The following is a 19,643-nucleotide window of genomic DNA, read 5'->3' as shown; positions in this document are numbered from 1 at the left end:
CAAGTCAATTATCGGACAAATTTAATTCAAATAAACTTTTATACAATATTAGCATGTTAATTTAATAAATATGGTTTACTTTTATTTGTGCAACAATTTCAATACTTATGATCCAACAGGCTACAAGCAAATCCACAAAATAACATTATAGTAAATGATATTAACTCCAATAAACCCTGCACTGTTAAAAGTAAAATGAATATTTACATTGGTTAAGAACTATAAAAATTACACACTTTCCTTGTGAGTGGCTCAGACATATGTCTATGAGAAGGCCATGAGGTTTCTCAAAATGTTTAAGGAAAACAACAAAGACTGGGACAGAGAAAGCTAATCTTAGCCGCTTTGTTTATCGTTCAAATAGACAACTATGCTCTCACTTTCCACCGTGACGCCCAGCGGACTCTCACCATCTTGAAGACACTAGAGTAAGAAAAATGTCAGCAGTCAACTCAAAGCTTCTCACAGTTCTACAGGAAGTCAATCTACACCAAGTTGCAGAGAGGTTCCCCGATGAGGTCTGCTGCCCACTGCATGTAAGGCATTTTTGATTCTCTTGGTTTGCTGCAGAAATATGCTCCAATTTCAGTAGGCTCAGACCGATTGCTTCTAAATTAGATTCAAGTACCGACAACCTGCAGAAAAAAAAGAATAGATGATAGTTATGCAGCAGTCACTCCACATGGGAGGAACTGTTGGATTCCTATACACGCACAGATGACCTCTACACAGATCACTCATTAACACCAACACTTGTGCAAAGCTCAGTATCAAAGGACAGCCACAAGAAGAAATTGAATATACCGACAATTATGCATGTTTTAGCCAATGAACAACTATCATTTCAAGCTTCTTATAGCTGTGCAACTTTTTTAAATTATACTATATGTGTTTCCTACATTGCAGGCAACCTTGGATTTTTGTTCTTGTCAGCATTTAAATCAACTAGCAGAGTCTTGCTAAAGATGGCTAATCACAGTGATCCATTAGTTGCTTTAATTGACGGCGTTTCTTTTTATTGCTCAAACGTCTGTCATCACTTGCAATTACCTGTTTGAAAAACTGTTTTGGTCGGTGCTGCAAAGTGCTTGTGGGGACTCCCCGACATCCGAGACAACATAGCTGACTCTTAAATATATCAGGTATCAGTCCCTGCTTGGAACTGCTTTACTATGTGTCAATATGGTGAGTGGTAACATCAATGTGGAAAGGTGGGAATCAATCCAGACACAGTAGTAAATGCACTGTAATGTCATTGTGGTGGTTGTGGCAACTTACCCATATGTGCACCCATGAGTGGTTTCTAGCCATCCAGTATAACCTGAATCTCAGATAGTCTGGAACAGCTTGGAGTCTCCATTTTCTGTGCCCTCTGGTACAACTCTGAATCTCCAAAGTAACGAGCGCGATACAGTAATCCTTCCTCTGAAAGAACAAGAGGAGAGTGTGTAAGTATGCTAGGTCTCTATCAACTATTCTTTAAATATCACATGTTAAGTAAATCCTTTGTTAACTTTAAACACAGTGGTATTTAATGTCACAAAAGTTCAAAATCATGGTGTTACACTATACAAATGCAGTACTGTTGAGTATCGGATCTGATTAGTATTAGACAAAAACATGTGCAGATTTATTTAATTATAAATCAAACATTTGTTGTGTTCAGCCCGACTTACTCTGCTGCTTCTCTTTCCAACAGTTGTTTCTGAGGTTGGAGATGTAGTCTTCTTCCACACTTTTCTCAACGTTCCTCAGATTTTTCCCAGAATATTCTTCGTTGAAGCGGTCTCCCACATAGAAAAGCACCTTCAGGTTCGATGTATGCCTTTTCTGAATATATCCAGCTGACCTGTTGTATAGAGGAGACATAATAACTATGAGTGAGACCAATGGGACATTTCCCACAGCATCAGAAAGCTCTGAGTGGAGAAACACTTACGGGCTGTATCTAAGGCTATAGGGAGGCTGCGTGACCATCATCTGGCTCAGAGCAGAAACAACAATGAGGATTAGGATGGGCATCATCTGGACAAACAGAGCCAGACCTCCCTGTCAAGAGAGAGAAAAAAACCTTCAATAACTGTTTTGCAAACACAGTGCATCAGCTGGTTTCAAATTCAAGTGGAATTAAAGGATTAGAGACGGGACTTACATCTCTCTGCTGTTCTCCTCGTCTTTCTTGCCTATTCTGGTGTGCAAAGTGCATTCTTCCATTCCTGTAAACGTGTACGTTACCTGTAAAGAAATAAAAAATAAAGATTGAAGTGCTACAACTGCTAGCCATTTGAAATTGAGGCACAATAATATCTAAATCCAATCATAGCAGCTGGGTTTCCTGATAATCATTACAAACTCAACAAAACAAAAAAGGGAAGTGTGACTGGGCTTACATGCAGAGTAACATTTTTACCAAGGTTGATCAAGGAAGCAAAACATTATTTGGTTATAGGCTCCAAATAGTGCAGACAATACAATACACTCTAGTGCGAAGCATGTAGAAATGCTACTACTGAGCTGTCCACTACATGCATGCATCTGTGAAACACATTAAAAGGTTTTGCTGTATGCTCCTACAGTAAAATACTAATGGTAGATAATGGCACTGTGACTAAGGTACTCTATTGTTGAATAAAGTCAGACATGTTTCTTTTAAAATCAAAATCAACAGATAAACATTAAAGACCAGTAAGAAAGGATATATAGATATATATATATATATATATATATACATAAGAATGCAATCACTAAAGATGGGATCTGTCTGTTCCTTTTGTTTGGCTTGTTGAAGAAGAAAGCAAAGGCAAGGCAAAAAATAAGGAGATTCACAAGGACAAACAGCCATTCAAACTGCTCTATCTCATTGACTCTCAGAGAATGGGTGCTGATAAGGGCTGAGTAAAGTCAGCAGGCAAAACCATCAGCCTTTACCTTTAAGTCAACGCTTAGGGTTATGCAAAACACAGTTAAGGATTAAGGCTTGCTCTCGAATGGGTTCCTGAGAAATGTTACTCCAAACATGAAAAACAGAGAAAAACCAAAGGCTCTCTAGCACTGCACAAGTACAACATCCGTGATTGACCCTCGATTCATTGTTGTTTGTTTTAACTTGTGATGTGTCATTTTGTAAAGCACTTTGAGCTGCATGTGTTGTAGGAAAAGTGCTATAAAAATAAAGCTTTATTATTTATTATTATCTGGCCTCTACTTACTTGATGGGAAGCCTCCACCAAAGAACATGTTGAAGAGGTCCTCAGGTGAGATGTCTGCTTCAAAATCACGATGTTGTCTCTGTCTGGTTGGGTTTGTTCTCTCTTCTCCATACTGGTCATACTGCTTTCGTTTGTCAGTGTTACTCAGCACGGCATAGGCATTGCCAATAGCTGCAAAAACACACAAAAAGGCCCCCACAAATGTGGACTTAAGTAAGCTCCGATTCACATGTCTTCTACAGAACAGCAAAGGAGATAACTTTTAAATTACCTTTAAATGCCTCTGTGGCTCCAGGTGCATGATTTTTATCTGGATGAAATTTCAGAGCCAGTTTTCTGTAAGCCTTTTTAAGATCCTCCTCAGAGGCGGCCTTTTCAACCCCCAGAATTTGGTAATAATCTTTACAGCTCTTAATCCTGCAGTACAGCAACAAAAACACCAACCAGAGAGATAGTTAGCAGATTGCAAGGGGAAAATGGAATCACACAAATATTAATAACACACAAAAACACTTTTCACACTATAAACAAAACATTTTAAACCATTTTGAAAAATAAAATTCAATCAGTTATTTCAACATTATTTCTGAGGATGCTGATTGCTCTTTAAAAACACAAGACAACTGTAGACTTACATTGAATAGTCAGAAAAAATAAAAAGAGCCATCTGAATATAATAAGTGTAATCCGGCTTTAGTTGTTGCCCTTGATTTTTGCCTCTTTTAATATTCTTATGTCACTGGTGGGGCTTAAATGCAAAAATACTATAACAAATATTCCAATCAATCCATTCCTTGTCTGAAAAAATATTTTGGATTTAGTTTTTCATGTGACTGCCATAACATTTATTGTTTCTACTAAAGGCAGTACTTAATAAATACATTAGACTTTTTCAGTTGAGTGTCATGAACAATAAGAGGCTCTAGCTACTTGTAAATCACACTTTTAGTGATTACATTTTTTATGAAAACACACTACACCTAAATAGGCTTTTCTCTAAGACTAAAATGTCACACTATTGAATGATGTAAAGGAACTGAGTAAAACATGTCCTGATGTCTTAATTTGATCAGCTCTAGTGTGTGGTTTGTACATTTAAACTAAGACAAAAGAACAGATCCACATTGCACTGACTTTCTCACAGCCTCCAGCTGATCTGCAGTGTATGGTTTGGCCGACTCTGAGGCCCCCCGGGCGGAGACATCGGGTTCCTCTCCGTGGCTGCGTTGCCTCATAGTGGGCCCGTCTCCGTTCACAGGACTGCCATTCTCATCTGGGGGCTTTCCATTCTGGGCTAGCGACTCCAATAAATCTGAAGGAAAAAAAAGTGGGGCAATATTATGTAAGGATGACACCCGAGTCTCGTTCATAATCAGATATCCACATTAACAGGGCCCGGTGCCCACAGTGACTATTATCCACCCCATAAACACATTACATGAATGCACATTTTAATACTGAAACCTGCACAACCCTTTGAACATGTTGCACATTTCTGCTCCATACTTCATATTTTTAAATGTGCACAGCTCTGCAGTTTCAATAGAGTATTTGTCACATTTTCTTTTACTGTACTCAGTTTCTTACATATTTATATTTTGTGTAAATATTGCCTTTATTTTTATATTGTTACAATAGCCTTTACAATAGTACAATTGTTTGCTTCTTTTCTATCTGTGACTTTGTATGCACCATTTAAACCAAAGCCAATTCCTCGTATGTGTAGACCTACTGATTCTGATCCTGATAATTCACTAGCACAGTTAGCTATCGGCTAGCACTGAAGCTGCTAACAAGGACAGCAATGATCTAAATACCCAGTGACAATAAGATCGTACACATCTAAGACAGTTAAGTAAACAAATAGGTTACATGGATCGCGGGTAGGGTCCTTAAAAACTACAAATATCAATTGTGGGAGCAGCTGGTGAAACGATATGACGGTTATGCTAACGTTAGCTGGTTTCACAGCGAAGCGATGGCCCACTAACCGACACCAACCACCGCCGTAACAGACGCTTATTCGACGTACTTTTTGCCTGATTGGTCGGAAACAGACGCTGGGCCTTCTCTAGAAACTTCCTGGCTTTATCCCTTTGGTTGTTGTTGACGGCATTTATGGCTATTTTTATGCACCGCTCCGCCTCGTCCTTGTTTGAGTCCATCGCGATGATCGCGACACAGCGGAAATGTTTACTTGCCCTGGGACGCACATAAATGACGCCGAGACGTTATCCGGCTCGTAAATAATACGTCATGGCAGTTTGAAACCACCAGCATGCACTTCATTAACGTCGGGCAGAAAGTACGTTTTTAATCTGCAATATTTAAGGTCAGATGTTTCTTTTGTTTTCTATATTTAGCTTCACTGGCTGTGGCCGTGTCACTAGCTGACAATTGAGGCACCCTACGACATTCACTTCTCTGAAAGTCAAAATGGCTCTAGCAGCTGCACAAACCAGGTCAGTCTTATTTATCAAACGCAAATATCTGCATGCTTTGAGGAAAACCTGCCTGTGGTTTTCAACGAATGACACAATTCTAGCTGATCAGAGGAAACCACCACCGAAAACACATTTGAGAAAAAGTCAAAAGAAGACTACTTTGACTGATCTGTCCTGGGAGGAAAGGCTGTCTGATGTGGTCACCCCTCTATGGAGGCTGAGTTATGATGAGCAACTTGAGCTCAAGCTAAAGCACCAGGAAAGGATCCTGTCTCAGCTGTCCGGGTATCTTTCAGGTGAACTACAATCACAGTCCTCATTACCTGTCAGAACCAAACTCAGCTTCCCTGTCTTGCCTGTTCTGCCGTCACCAGTTAGGGATGGTTACCGCAACAAGTCTACCTTTTCTGTTAACCGAGGAGTGGATGGAAATCCAAAGACGGTTGGATTCTACGTGGGCACAGGGAAGAAGGGAAACATTGTCTGCGTCAATGGAGACCACCTTCTCAACATGCCAGAGATGCACACAAGGGTGGCCAGATGTTATCAGGACTTTATCCGCCTCTCTTCTCTCGAGCCCTGCCTGCTGTTCCACACTGGGGGTCACTGGAGAGAGGTCACAGTGAGGACCAATGCAGAGGGCCACACCATGGCTATAGTGTACTTTCATCCACAGACGCTGACCCCAGAAGAGGTGGCGGTCCATAAGGCTGAGCTGCTGGATTACTTCACGCGAGGGCCGGGATCAGTCTGCCAGCTGCACTCACTGTTTTTCCAGGAGAGCGCTATGACTCGCTGTACTCATGAGCAATCACCCTACCAGCTCCTGCATGGTCAGCCACACATATACGAGGAGGTAATACAAGCCATAGGGCAACATTACATGGAATCCTTAAGTGACTTCACATCGCATACAGCAAACTTTGTAACATGCCAGCATTGCAACATAATAATTGTCCAACTGAAGCAGTACTTATTCTGGTACATTCTTGTGTTAATACATTTAGATTGACCTATAAGCACATGGTAATTTAACTGTATTAACATGTTTAAAGATGGTTATACTTTTACTCTGTTTCCTATTTTAATAGTTGCATTAAATGACAAAGACAGAAGTGTTTCACAAAATCAGCCAATCATCAGCAGTAAAAACAATAATGTTCAAAAGCACTCCAACGATTCAATAACAGACTTCCATAAAGTTGGGGGACTTGCACAAAAGGTCAAAATTGATGCAGCCCAAACCATGATATCCTGAATTGGGCCAAGTTCTGGAAACATTGGATCTTAATGTTTCCATAATGCAATGTGATAGCATTCTCAATTAAAACCTCCTCCCCCAGTGGATTCCCATGAGTTTCAGGCTATTTCTGTTTATTGTTATAATAGTCCTATAACTAAGAAATATTTTTTTATAATAATAGACAGAGGAAAATTGACATTACAAAATCCATGTATATATCTTCATTGTGTCTATTTTCCTAATTGCTGTTTTGTCTTTCACAGCTGCTGGGATTCAAATTCCGCATATCTGCCGATGCCTTTTTCCAGGTGAACCAGGCAGCAGCTGAGGTGCTGTATAGCACAGTGAGACAACTGTGTATCCCAAACCCAGAGGAAGGTAGGGAAAGGACACAATTTGGTGGTACTCTTCTGGATGTGTGCTGTGGGACAGGTGCCATTGGCATTATTACATCTCCCAGAGTGGACAGAATTATTGGTATAGAGCTCATAGAACAGGCAGTGGAAGATGCTCGACACAACGCAGCTCTCAATAATGTACTGAACTGTGAGTTTATCCCTGGGAAGGCTGAGGTGGCGCTTCCTGGAGTTATGTCACAGTTGAGCTCTGCAGGTGCAGGTGGAGGGCCTCTGGCAGCTGTGGTGAATCCTGCGCGAGCTGGCCTCCACTACCGAGTGGTACGAGCTTTACGAAACCAACCTAATATCCGCAGGCTGGTCTATGTGTCCTGCAAACCGGATGGGGATGCTATGAGGAACTTCAGGGAGCTTTGTTGTTCTCCTGACCCGATGAAGAAACTCACAGGAGAGGCATTTTCTCCAACTCTGGCTGTGCCTGTAGACATGTTCCCACACACTCCTCATTGTGAACTGGTGCTACTGTTTGAGAGGTAGCAGATGATTTAGTTCAGAGTTGAGCTTTAAACAAAACTAATTTCTTTGTAACTCTGATGTGGCATCAAGTAATAATTCACTGTATGCTAAATATAATGGCTTATCTTTAGCCACACACATTTTCACTTATTTTCTTGATTAGACCTTGTTTCAGGGCTGCAACAAATACTTAATTATTCTTTCGATAAATCTTTTAGGATATACAATATACTTACATTGAGTCCAGTATGATGCTTTCAAATTGCTTGTTTCGTCCACCAACAGTTCAAATATCATAGTATATTCAATTAACAATGATAAAGAAAAGAGAAAAATGGCAAATCCTCACATTTGAGCAGTTAGAGCCAGCAAATGTTGTTGCTGATTCTTTGGACAAATTCAAAAGGTCATTTAGTCTCCGAGTTTTGTGGAGATAGTGAAATGTAAGGCTTTACATGTAGAAGAGGCCATCTCCTATAGTGAACGCTACACCACAAACCCTGTCATGAGACCTGTGACCTCTCAAAAATAAAAGCCTCTGCAGATCAACTTATTTTCACTACATGAGCTAATTTTCTGTTATTTTAGATAGCGTACACCTTTTTTAATCTTATTGTTTTGTGTTGTACTGCACTGACAGATTGTCTTTTACTACAGCAGGTGAACAGGTGAAAGTTCACCTTGGATAAGATAAGATAAGAAGATGTACTTTATTGTTCCCAAATTGGAAAATGTTTTTGTCCCACCAGCACGTAAAACAAGGCATCGCACCTAATTAGAATATAAACAATTATAGAATCTCAAAATATAAAATTAAATGGAACTATAAAAGTTGACACTGAAGATACAAATCTGTGAACTATCTAACAAATAAAACACTAAGGGCCAAATTACAGCTGACACAATATTAAAGTAGGATATGATTTACATTACAGAGTTGAGTCAACCAATGTATTACACTGTGTTTATCCATTATAAACGTCACAAACCTAAAGGTGGCTGAAGAGTTGTTACAATGGATTCATAATTATGTGAAAGATGTTCATATTCTTTGTCCACATTTGAGTGATTCTCTTTGTCTGCCCTGCAGTAGCTGAATTTGTGCAACAGATGGCGCTATAACCACTTTTAGTAGCCATCCTATTTGGTGATATCCCATTCTATCCAGTTTACTAAAGGTCAATATCATAATGAGTGTAGTTTGAGTGGTCCACCTTTTTTCCAGAGAGTTTACCAGGGTGTATGTGAGTCAATACATTGCATCAGGACGTCCTTGGCTTTTAGATAGGATGTTTTTTGATCTCTTGGGTGAAGTCATGGGATGATGATGCTCATGAGGGGTTAGCGTGAAGCTGGGAAATGAACCTTTTTACACTGCCCAGGGTATAGGGTTTAAACAGGCACATACATGCCCTTATCATAGTCATGTTTACTAAATCTGCTCTTGCTTATTTTACCAAAAAAAAACAATACGTTTCTGCGGTTTATTGTATAAACAGCATGTGCTTAAGAAAAGTAAAATATATGTAATATGTTATACATAATAATAATCACATCTTTCAAAATGTCACACAAACATGTCATTTTTAATAAGAAGTTTCAACATATTATATCTTTGTCTTTTGATTTGGACATTTGAAAACACACTTTTGAACATATTGTACTTAAATTATACCAGTATTGCATCTGCATATGCCAGGGAATTCCCCCACTCTGAATTACCTGCAATGAAATGTACAAATGACACATCCATCGGTCCTTAGACTCTTGTCAGGTGCTGTGGGAATTCCCTTTTCTCTTGCCTTTGGACTTATCCTTCCATGCACCCATCTCCAAGAAAATACAGGGTGTGCTTCAGCCTTCACACCGTCAAGAAATGTACGGTGTACATCGTTTTTTTCCTTCACATTTCATAGCCATGTCTGATTAGACAGTACAATTGCCTTTACACTGCATATCTGTACTTGTTGGAAAACGTGACAAGATGCAAGTGGGAATAAGGGCAGAGCCAATGCAAATTTGTTGATGTCCACATCTGACTGAGACTGTCATTGCTGTATGACATAATGCTGTCAAATATACTTTGCCACGTTTGCAATGTTTCAACACACTAAGGAGAGATATTAAGATCGAGAGGTTGATTTGAAAGATTGAGAGGTTGATTTGAAAGATTGAGAAATGTTTTGGATCGCATACAAACAAACGTATGATAAGAATGTCTGGGGATTGAAAAAAAACGGAGGGTGGTTAACACAAGCAAACAACCAATAGGATACCCAGAACATGTGGCATCCATTTCCTCATCGACCAATTGCTTTAAAAGGACCTCAGAATATGCAATAAGAGATCCTCAGTAACCGGGGATCATCACCCAGTACGCATTACCGAACGCATTTCTCTCTTTTTCCTCAACACCCTCTTCACCCACATCTCCCCTGCACTCGGATCTCCTGCAGCTTTGTGTCTTCCTCTGTACTGAAAAACGCCTGTCGACTACACGGTAAGTAAGCGCAACATGAGCACGTAATTATCTCAAAAATAATTTGAATGGACATTTTTTGAAGAGACGCGGAGTGTCATGCAAATTGCAAGCGGTATTTGGCTAGTGGTATGGCAGATCCCCGCAGGGATAATTCGCAGACATATTGTAACTTCTGCCTACGCAGCATATTACTGCTGCGCCACTGGCTTATATCACGTCTTACATTCGTGTAATAACTTTGTTTTTGTCATTAAATCTATACACGACACGGTCTGATGCCCACTTTTATGTAGCTAACGTTAAACAAACTTTGTCTACCATAGGGTTAGCCCTGCTAGCTAGCCCCTAGAAAAGTTTAACATCCAGTTCCCTACAGGAAGTGGTTAGCGTTTAGTGTAGTTTTATCATAATTATGGCATTAACTCATGTTACAACTTGGACATAGTGAGCACAGTAGCATCTTTCGTTGCTACAAAAGTGTCGTGCCGTTTTTTAGACTTATAAACCACTGTAAAGCAAAGAGGTGTGTTTGTGTAATGTATGAAAGAGGAGTGTCCCTTTCTTTTTTTAATGCGCCACATGCGGGGTGAAAATATATCCAAATTGGCGTATCCCAAAGATTCGGCATGTGACACAAATGGGGAATTTGGTCGATGAAAAGTGGTTTCTTGTGAAACACGAACCATATTACAATCCTATCTGGGATGTGTCTGTGTGTATGCCGGTGGGAAGTGGTGTAACAGTTGAGCACGCGCTCACGTTAAATACCATTTGATATGAACCAGTTGAGCGGCTCACAAAACAGTGACAGCTCGCAGACTGCTGCATGTTCAAAGCCAGCCGCCGTATACCTCCCTCCCTGTTTCTCCATCCCACCGTACGCATTTAACAGATCTCTCTCTCTCTCTCTCTCTCTCTCTCTCTCTCTTCTGTGTGTGTTTTCCTGCTGCGCACTGTTGTTACAGAACCCCCTTTTTCAGCAAAGATGACCGAAACGGAAACCAGAACCCTTCACGATGTCAAGCAACAGAACGGAGCTGCTATGGCAGAAACGTCGGTGGAGGATGTTTTTGACGATACCTATAAAATGAAAGAGGGTCCAAAACCACCGAGGATGCTGGTGTGGAGAAATATCATCCTGATGACGCTCCTTCATCTAGGAGCGCTTTATGGACTGGTTCTCCTGCCTTCTGCCTCTGTTTCAACTGTCGCATGGAGTAAGTATTTACCATATTGTAAAAACAGGCTAAGCTACGCAGCATTTAGTTGTTTTTCTTTCGCCGTGTAGGCCACAGTCAGAACAGAATGTGCTGATGTTGTTAGATCATTGCTAACTACAATACATCCAGCCTGTGGGGGGGGGGTCATGCTTATGGGAATATTGTAGAATGAGTCAACCTGGCCTTGTCATTTTATTGTAAAAATCCATCTAAATGTATGTTGATTGTGCCCTCTATTTTTTTTTTAAGAACTCAAACCTGTGGCTGGTGGCAAACTAATTGGGATTGTTAGAATAGGTTGCATACTCAACTAGTATTTGAGTGTTAAAAGAAAAACTGTTAGCTGATTATTTACACTTTATGTTCTATATGTAGACTATTGAGGCATGACTTGGATTTCTGAACAGTCTCAACTTTGTTTCCACACTGCTACTGCATAATTTCCCCCTCTCTTTACAATGCTGAGCTGCATATTATTTCAGTGAGGAAGACAAAGCACAATCACCATTCCCATAGACATCCCATTGTGAGCAGTGTGGCACCACTACAGAATGCCAGTGAGAAGCCCCCGGGTCTCAAATCCTGCGTAGTCTTGTCTGTGCTTCACATAGAAACACATTGAGCCGTTTTAGAACAACAAAAGTCGGAGGGCCGACATGCACTGTCCCATCTCCCCATATACATGACTTTTCTCTGAACAAAGAGGCCAGGGTGTTATGGAAAGAACTTGGTGTCCCAGTGACTTCGCTCTCATGGGTGTAAAATGTATCTCAATGTAGCGATGACAGTTTCCCCTAAGATATGTGTCCTTTCCACCTCTCTTCCTTCCAGCTGCAGTGTGCTATCTCATCAGTGCTCTCGGTGTGACTGCCGGTGCACACAGACTATGGAGCCACAGATCCTATAAGGCTTCCTTTCCTCTGCGGGTCTTCCTCGCTCTCGGCAACTCCATGGCGTTTCAGGTAAAACAGGAATAAGTTCAAAAATAAGTTTAGATACGCCTAATTGATCCCCACGGGCAAATTTTCTGCAGCAACAACACAACTGGTTCTATGTGTATTCCATGTGTATTCACATGTATTAGTTGGCAAGTGCTACTTCCTCTTTTAAGTCAGCCTCCGCCCAAATAATGTGTTTTTGTTTTTGTCGGTTGATTGTGATTTTTTTTTTTTGCTTTGCTGCGCAGATGTGATGTGTGTTCGTTTGACACTTAAACTCAGTTTTCACATCCTTCTGCTAAAGTGGGAAAGTTTGTGTGGTAACCTTTTTTAAAATCTAAGTTTTATACATGGGTGTACAAACATGATTTTGTCATATGCATTTAACACACAAGTGTAATATGACATTTTTGGAAAAAACAACAACACAAAGCACTGTTTATATCAGAATGTTCACAGACACATGGTTTAACGGTTTCCTATAGCTGTAATAACGTTTTTTATATTCATTCGTTTTAGCTTTAACTATTAAAAATAAAGTAGCAATAGTAGGATTTCCATTTTGGAATGAAGCACTTTTAATGATTATACATGTATTGTTTTGTTACCACTGTTATCTCTGACCCTAATCTGATGATCTGATACCCTCCCCTGCATATCTATGCTTGCTTCACATAATCCTTTTCTATCTATCTTCTAATCTGTCTTTGCATGTCTCTTTGTGAGCAGAATGACATATATGAGTGGGCGAGGGACCACCGCGTCCACCACAAGTACTCAGAGACGGACGCAGACCCCCACAATGCCACGCGGGGGTTTTTCTTCTCCCACGTCGGTTGGCTGATGGTTCGCAAACATCCGGATGTCGTTGAGAAGGGGAAAAAGCTGGAGTTGTCTGACCTGAAGGCAGATAAGGTGGTGATGTTTCAGAGAAGGTGAGCAAACGGAACCCAGACTTATGTGGTTTACTGCCGTTCAAATGTAAAAGAAGCTCAAAGATGCAGAGTACATGGATACTAATTGTCATTAATGAGAGTCCACATGAAATCAGAACTACATTTTTGTTTCAGTCATCACCTGTTCAGAGATTTTCTCTCTGCAAAATGTGTTTTGCGCAAAATGAAATGCTACCTGACATACTTCCTTCAAAATATCTCTTAATCCATAAGATATAACAATGCCAATGCAAACCTGTCTACAAAACTTCCAGCACTTTATATCCGGAAATCCCCTTTTTTTTTCAAATGTCAAGTAATTCATGGTTGAAGTTATGGATATGAAACAAAATAGATACATATACGTGTATTTGCACGGTTTATTTAGAGTCTAGTTATTGAAACGGTTTCCCCTCTGGTCCAAGCTCGACAGGATGTTCTATTCTGGGTTGTATTGACCAAGACAACACTTGATATCCATGATCAGCTGATAAGGGATGCTTTTTGGACCACGGATCAAATCACAGCTTGCCCCCGTCTAGTCTTCTGGCACCGGACCCAGATTTGTTTATCTTCTGCTCTTAAGTTAATCATGTTTATAGTCTCTGTCATACCATTATAAGATAACATTTATGGGATTTATGGGATTTAAGAGTGTGTCATACCTGATGTATCATGTGACCTTTGCTATCAGATCAAAACCATTTTTAATGTTTGTTCACTCTAAAACGACTATTTAATATTTAAACATCGGTTTAATTTATTCTTAGATTCAACTATTGCCAAGTGATCTGTTAAAATGGTTTATTTATTTTTTATTCAGGCACTACAAGCTCTCTGTGGTGATTCTTTGCTTCGTCGTGCCCATGATGGTGCCCTGGTACTTCTGGGGTGAATCCTTGGTGTTGGCATATTTCGTCCCTGGACTCCTGAGATACGCTGTGATGCTCAACGCCACCTGGCTGGTCAACAGCGCCGCGCACTTATACGGCAACAGACCTTATGACAAATCCATCAACCCGAGGGAAAACCCGTTTGTGGCTTTCAGTGCCATAGGTAAGGAAACGGCATGTAAAATATCCACTATATTGTGTCCCACAGTGATGTCGTGCTCATTCTGTGTTATGACAACATAAGCATTTTGTTTAATTGAATGCCTTTACGTGCCAGAGGGGTATTTGAATGATCTTTTCATCACTTGTTGAAGGCTTGTCTTGTAAAGTCAACCACAGTAGGGGCTCTCTGAAAGCTGATTCAGTCTGGTGTCTGTAGTTGGAACAGTTTGCTAATCCAGCGGCTGGTGTTGACTTTGTCCTGGCTCTGCCCGTTTCAGCTTTGACCTTTAGAGGTGTTCAGTGTTCGAGCTGTGTGTTTAGTCATTCTTTAGAGCAGGACAGTGAGGTTATTTTCAGTATCATTGTTTCCCACGAATCAAGAATTTATTTGCGGTGGCTGACACCACGGGGCTGTGTTGCTGCAAACAGCGCTGAGCATTGTTAGCCGCTAACGGCATTCATTTCATTCACTAGCTAACTTGTGGTTGCACAAAAATAGACAATTCTGCCAGACTTTTTTTTGGCTTTCAACTGTATTTCCATGCAGCTTTACCAGAATCTTCCCCATTTTATGACAAGCAAGATAGCTTGTTTTGTACAGCTGCATAAACAATTGTGCTCCAAAGTCCATTCTCATCATTTCTTAGGTCAGAACTATTGGGTCATGTTTAGTGTTTCCATTTTACTCCTCGCTTGTTTTTAAGCACCTAGAGCAACTGTAGCAAACACATTCAGCGTAAATGAAGCAACTTTAGTACCTTACTTTAAAAGCATTTTCCATTTGAATATACATTAGAACGTTTTTGATAATTTGTCTCAAAATTCATCTACACAAAAAAAGCATTCTGGATTGTTTAGTACTTGTACTAATCTCAATTTATCCAACACATTCTACAGAGTTCAGTCTGAACTTCACAATTGGTTCATAAGCTTCATATATACAGTGGAGTGGATGTTTCCCACTGCAGTACCCCATGGGACATGAGGTGTCGTATCTCTGAAGGCTTTGGGCACACCTGGGCTGTTACCCTGACAACCAAACAGTGTTATACTGACTACTGAGACTAATCTAGAAAATCTGATTTCAGCAGCTTGTAAATGACATTACAGTCCACCGCTAAGAATTTACCGAGTCGCCAATTCACTTTCTCCAAATCACATTACCAGTCACATGCTACCAGCAGCTGTGTGTATAAAGCCCTGTGCCACTGTCCTGTTATGTGTTCAAATGAGCAGAAATGTATCATCTGATTGTTGCATGCATATCTTAATTCAGGTATTTAACTTGTTGACATTCAGCAACACACTAAAGTCCTTCTTTTTTGGCTTTCAGGGGAAGGTTTCCACAACTACCACCACACGTTCCCCTTTGACTATGCAACGAGTGAGTTTGGCGTCAAGCTCAACATCACCACTGCCTTTATAGATCTCATGTGCTTCATGGGATTGGCCACGGACCCCAAGAGCGTGTCAAAGGAAGTAATCATGGCTCGCGTCAAGCGGACGGGTGAGGGCAGCCACAAAAGCGGCTGAGTTACAATAGCTAGGAACTTTACAAATGAAACCGAACATGTCGAACCGAGACCGAACGTAGCAACAGGTATAGCAGCATTTCAGTGGTGGTGGTTGGGGGGGGGCGGGGCGTGATTGCCATGCTTCTGATTATAAGTTAAACCCCCTCCCAAGACACATTTTTGGCTTTAAAGAGTTGTAAACTTTTCCATAAACTGTGCGGGCCTCTTTTGAAGTGTCCTCGCCAACTATTCGCCACAGCCAGCGACTTGACTACATGTGCAAGCACAGCTTTTCAACATAATATTTAAAACCGGGCACAAACAGAATGAAAAGGCTAATTAGGATTTGTGTCGCGTTTGGCAGCAGTAGGACAACCAAACAAGTGTTTTGTTGAAGCATTGATTACAGAAAGATTTACTGTATATCTTATTTGTTTAATGTGCTATTTATTAATTGTGTTTGGCACTTTGGAAGCTTCGTTGAAACCCTTAACAGTGAGGTTTGTCCACAGGCAATATTAAGGGCCTCCCGCTAACTTCTCTCAGTACTGCTTTGTCTCTTTCCACAGGGAGTGGAGTTTCATCTTGATTATTGTTTGTCTGTGATAAGCTAAGGTTTTCTTTATTTTATGTAAGATATTAGTCTTGCTAAACCATAAGCTACTGTATTCAATGCCGACACAAAGACAGGCAACACTCTATTGAACTTTCCATATTTATCATACCGGAGTAACCCTCGGTTGAATACAGTTCAGATGTGCTATTCTTTGGGATACTTTCACACCCATTGTCTCCAACTGTACCAGAAGGGTTCTTATTGAGGATTAAGTTCTCTGTTTCAATGCAGTTTATACCTCTTGTTGAGTAGTGAAGACGCCTCAGACTGAAACACGGAACCTGACTTCTCACTCAATACACAAAAAGAAATTATTATTAGCATTTATTTTTAAATATACTCGGACAAGGTAACACTCTCCCTCAGATAAGGCCAATGAGGCATGTGTAGAGGCTGCATTTACCTTTTGTGCTGTGTGATATTATTGAAACGTGTCAGGACTCTTGCCCAAATGCCTTATGAGGGTTGCACACCTGATTAAAAAAAGAAAATGTGTTAATATTGCAAGTTATGAAAATACATTAGAATATTCTGTCTAATCAAAGATGTTTCTGTCTGTCTTTAAGAAAAACTTAAAATTTAAAATCCCTGTTTTATAATGAATAAGAGGGGACCATTCAACTAATCTTAAAGAAATGCTATGATTTAACTTTTGCGTGACCAAACAAATACTTTCCTCTAAAACAAGATCCAACTTGTTATATCATTATTGATAATGTTGTTATATTTGTCACACATTTACAGAGCAACACTTTTTTACAGTGTTAACTTCTTGAAGTTTGAATGCCTTAAAACAATGGCACATTTTTTCAAAGAATGTTTTTGCCCACTGTATGTACCGTAAATAAACCAAATTTTCTACTTGCGACAAAATATGTTTTTGATGTTTTTTGTTGGAATTCTGTAATACTCTATTCGTAAACTGAATAAAAAAATATGATCGTACCATTTCTGTTACATTCTTTATCAATGGATTTTGATAGATTAATAATAACCACTACTTAAAATGATAATGAACTATTGATGAAGTTACTAAATCAACTATACTTTAAAACAATGTCAAAAGTTAAAGAAACATGGAGCTAAGTTATTACATGTTTTATATTACAACCACAATCTATTCTGACATACTTGGCACTGTGACATACAATGTTTTAGTATTGAAAATATATTTCACATGAGAAATTAGGTATGTACAGACAGTTTTTATTGGGTATTATTTCATACACATTTAAATAGTGCAGTAACGTAAGCATTGTTCACATTTTTGGAAACCTTGATTACTAGTCTGGCAGTTGTCGCCAACTACACAACATTATTTTTGTCACTGACGTCCAACACGGGTTAAGAATCTGAAAATATGTTATCTTCATCTTGCTCCTCCTGTTGTTGGACATGTTAATTGACGTCATCGTCTCCTGTCTACATGCCTATACTGATGGGGATCTTATCTCTGCTGTTCAAGCTCAGTTCACTTGTCTCAGGCATCGAACATTGTTGTAAGATTACTGCACTTTTAACACCACCGTACATATTTAAAATAGCTGTGGATATTGTTGGAACATAGAGTACAGACATCTAGGTAGTGCATACTGCTTTGCAGCCTCACGTGTTCAAGCCTACATATTTAAAACGGAAACAGCCTGACATGCTGTTTGAGCAAAAATAGTTTATTTAGTGTTGTCTCTAAAGAGAATTTAGTTATCAACATATTTCATCCGTTTGAAGGATCTGTAAACTTGCTCCCTCTGCTGGTGAATTATTTCAATGCAGGTCAAACAAACAGCTAAGAACTCCATCTGATGTGTTAACGCAATAACATGTGATAACCTTGTTGCAATTGGTGGTTTTGGCATAAAAGCTTCCATTCAGAGAGCAGCCACAAGCCTGAGTCTGGTCCAAATGTGCATGTAAGTGGTCCCACAACTGCTGATCTCTGTTGCTCGAACAGTGACATCAGCCCTCTGTCTATTGGCTGCTGACTGTCAGGCCATCCTCTTCACTGCATGCAACACCTCGGTGTTGGTCACACAGCCAGTCCGAGCTCGGACACCACAGTGGGCAGACAGACACTTTCAGCTCTGCTATTGCACACCCCAGAGGAGTTGTTTACTAATAAACTCCTGGCTGTTGATTTTCATGGGATCTGAGGTCCCAATTTAGTCAATTCAGAATGAATCTATACACAATGTTACCCACCCACACGTTTTGGACACTTATACAAAGAAAAAGAAAAATCCCATGTTCTGCAATTAGATGCAAATTCCACTATGCTCATGCAAAGCTAGATGCCGCTATTTTTCACATTTATAGACCAATATGGAACTTTGATGACGCCTTGTTTTCGTGTTGTGATGAATTGTAGGCCTAACTGCGCACTTTTGGTGACGATCATTTCTCTTGTATTAAAACACAACAGGAGGGATTCTGCTGTTGTCTCATTTCACTTGTCATTCCACTTTAAATCTTAATCCAAAAACATCCCTCAGAAGTCCCCCCTCCTTTCAAATCACTGTTTCTCTAATCCTAATTTGCACACAAGAAGGTTGCTAAAGGGCTGCCTGCGCCAAAGGAAAGGGTCCTAAAGGTCAGACGGGGTTATTGGGGAATAACCCTGCATGCAGTGTTAGGTAGGGACCGTCTGGATTAGTGATGCAAATGTCCCATATCTGATCAATGGCTAGGCCTTCTCTCTCAATCTCTCTTTTATTTTCTGTTAGGGATCATCACTCGGAGAAATTCTCTCTTTTTATATCTACGGGCGTCAGGGTGGCAATGTGACAGGAAAACGGGATATGCTACTTCTAACAGGTAAACTCGAATAAACATTAAAAAAAGTATATTTAAAGTGATTTAATACGACACAAAACGGATATCTTACGGAACAAAATGTAAAACGTGGTTGTTTATTGATCCTTATTATGACATCGTCGACGTTAAGAGATTACATGTAATACAATACACAATAGCCTACGTGTGCCATTAGCCTACTTATTTGTAAAGAGATATTAAATGATGTTTTCTCCAAAAGTAGTTTTCGCAGCCACCTGCAAATCATCTGGCTACATGTGGAAATAACGTATTATGTCAATTTAGTAAATATAATGAGGCAGTT

At 39.9% G+C, this 19,643-nt stretch overlaps 3 protein-coding genes across 3 annotated transcripts; 2 read left to right on the top strand and 1 right to left on the bottom strand.

The window, feature by feature from the left end:
* Positions 1-4: 4 nt before the first annotated feature.
* Positions 5-5,419, bottom strand: dnajb12a (DnaJ heat shock protein family (Hsp40) member B12a). Its single transcript, XM_010769853.1, has 9 exons — positions 5,242-5,419; positions 4,344-4,521; positions 3,481-3,626; positions 3,210-3,380; positions 2,153-2,235; positions 1,940-2,049; positions 1,677-1,849; positions 1,279-1,425; positions 5-635 (listed from the first exon to the last, which is right to left on the bottom strand). Exons 1-8 carry the CDS (start codon positions 5,372-5,374, stop codon positions 1,304-1,306), a joined length of 1,116 nt encoding a protein of 371 aa, XP_010768155.1. The 5' UTR covers positions 5,375-5,419; the 3' UTR covers positions 5-635; positions 1,279-1,303.
* A 57-nt stretch (positions 5,420-5,476) lies between these two features.
* On the top strand, positions 5,477-9,259 carry trmt2b (tRNA methyltransferase 2 homolog B). Its single transcript, XM_010769854.1, has 2 exons — positions 5,477-6,509; positions 7,160-9,259. The coding sequence occupies exons 1-2, from the start codon at positions 5,646-5,648 to the stop codon at positions 7,787-7,789; spliced, it is 1,494 nt and encodes a 497-aa protein (XP_010768156.1). The 5' UTR covers positions 5,477-5,645; the 3' UTR covers positions 7,790-9,259.
* An 811-nt stretch (positions 9,260-10,070) lies between these two features.
* On the top strand, positions 10,071-17,474 carry scdb (stearoyl-CoA desaturase b). Its single transcript, XM_010769852.1, has 6 exons — positions 10,071-10,268; positions 11,216-11,467; positions 12,302-12,432; positions 13,138-13,343; positions 14,167-14,399; positions 15,732-17,474. Exons 2-6 carry the CDS (start codon positions 11,236-11,238, stop codon positions 15,929-15,931), a joined length of 1,002 nt encoding a protein of 333 aa, XP_010768154.1. The 5' UTR covers positions 10,071-10,268; positions 11,216-11,235; the 3' UTR covers positions 15,932-17,474.
* Positions 17,475-19,643: the final 2,169 nt, after the last annotated feature.

This window comes from Notothenia coriiceps, unplaced genomic scaffold (genome assembly GCF_000735185.1).
Source record: "Notothenia coriiceps isolate Sejong01 unplaced genomic scaffold, NC01 NC01_scaffold00007897, whole genome shotgun sequence".
NCBI classification, from domain to species: domain Eukaryota; kingdom Metazoa; phylum Chordata; class Actinopteri; order Perciformes; family Nototheniidae; genus Notothenia; species Notothenia coriiceps.
The sequence above is the reverse complement of the archived record's forward strand: the minus strand, read 5'-3'. Positions and strand labels throughout refer to the sequence as shown.